The 7,503-nt window shown below is 45.5% G+C and overlaps 1 protein-coding gene across 1 annotated transcript in view; it reads right to left on the bottom strand.

Annotated features, from left to right (window-relative positions):
- The window catches only part of LOC106810666 (fatty acid synthase-like), a 36,899-nt gene that overhangs the window by 5,843 nt on the left and 23,553 nt on the right, over nt 1-7,503 (bottom strand). Inside the window, exons 19-29 of the mRNA XM_014814098.1 lie at nt 7,370-7,456; nt 6,939-7,045; nt 6,557-6,690; nt 6,130-6,342; nt 5,598-5,838; nt 5,122-5,330; nt 4,003-4,349; nt 2,817-2,955; nt 2,018-2,169; nt 1,425-1,671; nt 743-988 (exon numbers count right to left, since the gene is read on the bottom strand). Coding sequence (XP_014669584.1) covers nt 743-988; nt 1,425-1,671; nt 2,018-2,169; nt 2,817-2,955; nt 4,003-4,349; nt 5,122-5,330; nt 5,598-5,838; nt 6,130-6,342; nt 6,557-6,690; nt 6,939-7,045; nt 7,370-7,456 — 2,122 coding nt within the window. The remainder of the gene's footprint in view (nt 1-742; nt 989-1,424; nt 1,672-2,017; nt 2,170-2,816; nt 2,956-4,002; nt 4,350-5,121; nt 5,331-5,597; nt 5,839-6,129; nt 6,343-6,556; nt 6,691-6,938; nt 7,046-7,369; nt 7,457-7,503) is intronic.

Raw genomic sequence — 7,503 nt, forward strand, 5'->3', positions numbered from 1 at the left:
GCGAGAGATGCGCTCGAGGCAGCGCATCGTCAGCAGGCGGATGTTCTCCATCGATAGTGAGAGGTCGAAGTCTCGCTCGAGCGTCTGCTTCACCTCGACACCCATCAGCGAGTAGAGACCAAGCTCTCCCAGTGTCAGCTCAGCATTCAACGTCGCGACGTCCTTCACTCCTGCCGCCACAAAATTACGCACATTATTACTCATTATAACATATTTTAATGTCAATGTTTACCATGCTTGTGAAAAAAACGAGTGTAAAATTTACAAGGGTTTCAATCCTGACGGCCATATTTTATTACTCGATTCAAACATATTTTAATGTCACTAAAGTGCAAAGTTTACAAGGGTTTCAATCCTGATGGACATATTTTATGACTCGATTCAAACATATTTTAATGTCATAATTTATAGTATTCGTAAACAAAACTAAATTAGTGTCAAGTTTACAAGGGTATCAATTCTGACGGGAGATATTTTATTACTCGATTCAAACAAGTGTAATGAGGGGACTTCTAAAAAGGGATACTGCATGTGTAATGACATTTCTTCAACACCACTGTAGAGAGTAAATGACTTTTTGTGTCATTAATTTATATCAACCAAGATGTTATGTAACTACAAAGTTTGTTGTGTAACTACATTTTAATAGTTTTTACAGAATAATTATGTAATATTTACAGAAAAAATGCTATGTGTTATGAGAAATGTTAATTTAGTGATGACGTAGAATTTAATAGCGTACCAAGGATGTTGGCGACAGCGTGGATAAGGTCGACTTGAGAGCCTTGTGTGGATGCGCCGCCGCTGCCACGCTTCTCTGCAAGCACAAAGCTGGAGACGACGGGGAATGGCTGGTTCAGCAGCACATCCATCGTCTGCATGCAGGAAGTAATGCGTTGCGGCAGCGTGCCACCTATGACTGCATCATTGCCTCCCAGGCTGCGTGCCAGCCCCACGTCACCGATCGCTCCCCATTGGATCGCGAGCGCTGCAGACAGAAAAACGTTTCATCATTCCATGCTGCCAGCATCATCGATGACAACAACGACAAGAATGACGACGATATGGGTAAAGACAACCACATCAAAACGACAACGTCAATGACGATAACAAAATAACATAAACGAAGATGATGATGACAACAACAAAAAACAACAACTGTAACAACACCAACAAACAACAACGACGACGACAAGGATGACGACAAAAACAACAACAATGATGTCGACAAAACAAGTGAACATTGTTCCATTTGAATACACTATATCTATATGACATATATACCAACACAGCATGGGCCGGATATATAGATCTGGAATGCAGTGATCTATCCACCTTTCTAAATAGGTACATGAATTCCTGGTGTATGGCAAGCAGTAAGTAACGTCCCCAAAACGTTAGTGGCTGTTTAGAGAGACTCTCACCAGGGAAGCCGTCCCGCTGACGTCTCTCACAGATTCTCTCCATCGTTGAGTTTGCGTAGCCGTAGTTCGTCTGTCCAGCGTTGCCACGGCCGCAGCTCACAGACGAGAACACAACGAACCAGTCCAGCGAGGTGGCGCACGTGTCGCGGGTCACGAGGTCAAGGTTAACTGCAGCCGCCATCTTAGATTTGTTTACCTCGCTGAAGGTCTCTGCTGTTTGGTTCTCGAACAGTCCATCCCTCAACACCTAAAGCGGATGTGTGCAGTCGAATATGAGTCCACTGTTCCAACATTCAGTTTCAACGCATATTGCAATCGTTTGGACGCACATAAGAAGTGATCGAGATCCGATGAATGAATATTATTACTTTGGGGATACGTGCGTTCCTAAATCAGCTGAAAAGCTCAGCCAGCCCTTTTGATTAAACTTCAATATTATAATTACCAACTATATTCCGACACCGACCATATATAGGTATATGTGAGACCAGACATTACGAAACTCTCTAATCTTGATCAAGCACTGATCTATTTAACCCGTATATATTTTAGGGAACACCTTCCTCTCACACAAACAAGGTGTGTATTCTCACCGCTGCCAAATGAAAGATGCCGCCTAGTGGCGCCATCTGCTGTGTCACGTCAATCAGTTGTCTCGCCTGTGCCTCTATGCTGGCGTCCATCTTGCTGACCTCTACCTTCACACCCAGATTGCGCCACTCCGCCAATCTGTACTGCTGGTAACCTGTGGTGAGAACAGCTCTCGTGATGATGTCATATATGTCTTACGCAATATGCTTGATTGTTGTACCATATATAATCTGTTTTGGTTGCTCGTTTCATTTGTTGCAGATTTTTGTAATTCAAACCAGTTACGTGACGGGGCATGGATAACTGATAAAGCACAAAAGTAGTAAAAATACTTTGCAAAAAACGTTTATCTGTTCACTTGGCTAAGCCTAGGAGTACACAGTCTAGGGCTACGACCATACGTCCAACACTTAGGCTCGTAGAGTCTATATGCCCCCCTGACCTCATGTTTCGATCCCTGGCTCGTTTGAGGCTTATTTCTGACATAACCCAACCGCTATATCATATATAATACATTAAAATATAGTTTATAGATATAATATATTAGTCAGAAAATTAGGCTAAACGAGCAGGTCAAACAGAGGTCACATCAGGGGGACATAGACCTTATCTGCAACACTTAGTACGTGTTACGTTCACGTGCAGTCTTAGCCAGCTGCGTGTTATATGTTAGTGTTATTTGCTACGTGGTCTCTCGACTCTTATTTACTGTATTATTGTTTTATGGTGCTACTATACTCTACTATTATTACCGCAGTCTTATAGGCAGCTGCTATAGTTGTGATTACTTTATGCACGCACCTGTCTTCATGCCGGATCGGCTGGTGAGCTGACAACATTCTGAGCCCCCATAGCTCGAATCAGTCACCTGACACAGCTCATAGTCCGAACGTCCACCTAGCCCCCTGTGATGATGTAGTGAGCTTCTGCCGGGTGACAGCTGGTGTTGCGCACAACGGCAATAGCTAGTGGTGCCTAGTCTACCGTCCAACCTCGGCCTCTTCCTTCTTACCTACCAGCGAGAAGTTAGACTGGCTACATCTACTCACGCTATGCAGTCAATATTGTTGAAACACATTTCGCTCACTATAATGATCAACAAGAGTCCATAATATCCACCGCAAAATATAATAACCCATACCTATCTACAAATACAATAGTATAGCGGAACGTATTTCCATTGCCAAGTAATTCCCTGTAATTCTATTTTTAATTATACCGACAGTTACGTACGTGTCTGTCAGCCTGCAGTGAGCACACTTGTATGTTCTAGCACTCACGCACAGACAGCGCATGCTTAATTTGTATGTCTAGCACGCTCACAGGAAAATGAGGAGAAATAGCCAAATTAATAAGAAGTCGCACACGCATTGCTGTTATGTCGAGGCACTCACGCACGGCACGCACAGCAGCGGCACGACACGGCATAATATGCTTGTATGTCTAACACTTCACTGCAACGCACGCATAGCTTGTAATGTCTAGCACCACGACGCACGCATGCTTTGTATGCTCTAGGGCACATCGGCACGCAACGCACTACACGCTGTATGTCTACACGTCAGCGAGAGCACGGCACGATGCTTGTATGTCGTAGCACTCACGCACGAAACGACATGCTTGATGTCTAAATCAATCCCGCACTCGCACGAGCATCACACCGGCTTGTGATGTCTAGCCACTCACGCACCACCATGCTTGTATGTCTAGCAGCTCACGCCGAGCAATACATACACGCAACGCACTCACGCACACGCATGCACGGCACAACACGCATTGTATGTCTACCAGCTCATCTGCATGCAGCGCATGCTTGTATGTCTAGCACTCACGTCACACGACGCAATGCTTGTATGAATAGCACTCACAAGTACACAGCACGCACGCACGTACGCACGCGTGCACGCACACCCGCTTGTATGTCTAGCACGCACGCACACACGCACACACGCATGCACTCACGCAGGCACGCATGTCTAGCTCTTACCTGTACAAGCACCTTGCCGATGTGCTTGCCCTGTGCCATGAAGCGGAACGCCTCCTCCACGTGATCGCGCGCGAACACCGTCGCCTTCAGGGGGCGCACTGCACCGCTCGCGATGCCCTCGGCCACCAGGTGGCGCACACGCATCCAGTCGTCATTGTCGGGGTCGAAGAGGGCGTCTAGGAGGATGCCGTGAAAGGCGACGTTACGTAGAAAGACTGCCATGCCTAGCGGCGTGTTGCTCGACAGGTCGTACTTGCCGATCTCAAGGAAGCGGCCATGTTGCGCGAGGAGACGCACGCTCGCCTGTAGCTTGTCATCTGCCAATGAGTTCAGCACGACGTTCACACCTGCAAGAAACATGGAGGGAGTTGGTGATTCGATCTAAATAAAAAGGGGTTAGAGGACAGTATATTAAAATGGAGATAAAAAATAAAAAATACACATAGTATTATTTAGTACATTTATTCGTTTATTTATCAAGGCATACATCACAAACTCCATGAACCTAAAAAAAATATAGCCAGACAGACTAGATAACTACCAACAGAAATGCTGGGAGGTGGGGAATGATCTTATCTCATTTGATTTGATTATTATCAATGCATATATCACAATCACAATGTACTTTTAAATATAATAAAAGCTTTTATCTCACTGTAGTAATTGGATAACTGTCAAGTATAAATACACAAAACTATAACAAATACACTTAAACAAATATTACATTGTAGTTCTATCACATCAATAGTGGTGCACACACGCGAACGTTTGCGTTTGCTGCCAATACACCGATAGCACAGATACATCAATACTACTCTACTATCTATACATAACATATATCTATACCTATCTATAGTGTATATATGCTCATGCTAACATGTAACTTATAAACGCGACTATGCCAATAAGTTTTACTAACGACGGGATTTTTTTTAAATATGGCAGCATAACGTGGAGTTATGCCCTACAGGTAGAGCATATGTCTTGGATAGATGAAGAATTCCCTCCAGCAACCCTAATCCATCGATCCCTACTCCCCCACATCATGTAGAATAGTACTGACGGTGTCTATACACTATAACAGTAGGTGTGTGAGAGAGTGTGAGTGACTGCTGTTACCCTTTCCCTTGGTGGCGATCAGGATCTCCTGCTCGAAGCTAGCGTCGCGCGAGTTGCTGAAGTGTTTGTCCTGCAGCTGTGGGAACTTGTGCTTCAGATAGTCTCTCTTCTCGTGCGAGCCGACGGTTGTAAACACCTCGCATCCATGGTGCAGCGCCACCGAGATGGCCGCCTGCCCCACACCCCCGCTGCCAGAGTGTATCAGCACCCTGTGGTAACATGGTAGAATTAGCACAGCACCCATCTTAAACATCTCCAGTGAGCCACCATCTTATAAATCCCTGCTGATTAGCCATCTGTGAATTACTCGATGATAATCAGTCATCTATATGTAACTTAGTGATCAGCCACCTTTAAATAATTTGATCATCACCCATCTTTATATTTCTAGGTGATGGACCACCTATATCTATGTAAAAGAGTTGAGAAATGAATTTCCTGCACTTCCACACCTATTATCGCATCAGGATGCGTACCGTTCTCCTTTTCTCAGCCTGCCCCTCACGATAAGAGCATAGTAGGCTGTCGCGTAGACCACAGGCACGGTAGCGCCTTCTCTCAGCGTCCACGACTCAGGCACAGGCCACGTGAATTTGATATCAGCGTCGACGGTCGTCGCCAGACCCTTAGCTGGCAGCAATCCCATGATCCTCCTTCCATCGCTGCTGTGACCGGAGAACTCCATGCCGAGGATACAGTCATGCAGCGCCATGTGACCTATAACAACAGTAGCGACATCTCACGATCACGACATTGAGAGTTTAATCACTTTGTCAGAGAACCAAGGAGGCTAAGGAAACAGAAGCAGAAAGGACAATAATGGTGTCATTGACTTGTGAATATCTGGATGCATCGGACTGAAACTTCAGTCGTCATCCTCCTTCCCCTCCCTCTTCTTCAAAAATTTTCCTCATAAATCCTGACGTCTTCTACTGCATTGCCTGCTTTCAATTGTATTCCCCACAAGTACCACGCATGTAATTAACCTGTGAAGTGTTGATGACGTACCTGGAATGGCATCCGGTGGCAGCTTGCCGGTTGCCAGCATCACATCTCTGAAGTTGAGCGAGGCGTAGCTGACAGAGCACAGCTCCTTGTACTTGTCGTCAGTCATCGACGCCCAGTGCTTGAGTGGAGACTCGAACCAGCGCAGGCTGGAAAGGTCGCCACGGGTCGCCACGTTCACGTACGCGTGCTCGGCCATCTTGGTTCCATCCTCATCTGCGAACATGTGTGTTGGAACGGTATTGATACAGTATTTACACACATACGGGTGAACACAGCATGATCTGCTCATATCATTCTATCTTCACATCACAGCATAAAAGCAATATCAAAGTGAAACATGAGTGTGAATCTTGATGACTTCCACTGGTATATTGCCAGCAGTTAACGGTCGCACGTTTAAGATCTGCCTGTAATAGCCGGGTCATACCTTGGTTGAAGGGCAGGTGACGGAATGAGCCCCACAGTCCCTCTCTGTATACATTCATGACCAAGTCTCTCCTGCACATCTCCTCCCACCTCTTGCCTCCAACCTCGACCATCCCTTCCTCATCTAACACGCACCTGTGCAGACAAGCAGATTGTATTTGGATGGTGAGTACATGCAGATGGTAAACGAAATATTTGCTTAGAGTAATAATGTTATTAGTCATTTATTATATATGAATGCATGCGTGCATGCAATTAATCTTAGTTTTGCATGGTGTTAATAGTGTTAGGAAGAAATATTTGTTAGCATGTATCTTGACGTATGCAGTATAGTAATAGACACAGGAGTTGATCATCATTAAACAATAATTATAAAGTTGCACCTGATTCTGTCACCACCTGGCTCCCTTTGTAAACAGTTGACCATTCCTACAATGCCACTGGCACAGTCGTTAGCTGTTAGGTAGATATGGGAGCCTGATTCTCCAACCTGCCACAAAACAACCCACATGTAGGTTGATTTAGGACCTTTCAATTTTGTTTAATAATTACGCAATTTCCTTTTATTTGCCTAACAATCCCTAAGATGCTAGGCTAAAATTAACACAATTACATGATAACACCTTGAATTTTTGTGCCAAATAAAAATGATGATCCATCATCACATGATACGACGGCTCCCCATCGTGAGAGATAGAGACACTGACCTCATCATGCCCTCCCCTTCAGCGGTGTCCACGGGCAGCTGAAGTGCTGTGCAATCCACGCTCACTACACGAGGCTCTCCTCCCCCCCACCATATCCACGGACAGACCCTCGGCCCCTGCTCCTCAGGCAGGAAACAAGCTGCCATATCCGGCATCTGGTGGAGCCTCACAGTAAGCACACCTCCAGTCCCCCTCTATAGCAAGACACCCTCTCCATGGGAGCGTCAGCATGCGAGCAGGG

The sequence above is a fragment of the Priapulus caudatus genome, unplaced genomic scaffold (assembly GCF_000485595.1).
Source record: "Priapulus caudatus unplaced genomic scaffold, Priapulus_caudatus-5.0.1 Scaffold461, whole genome shotgun sequence".
NCBI classification, from domain to species: Eukaryota; Metazoa; Priapulida; class Priapulimorpha; order Priapulimorphida; family Priapulidae; genus Priapulus; species Priapulus caudatus.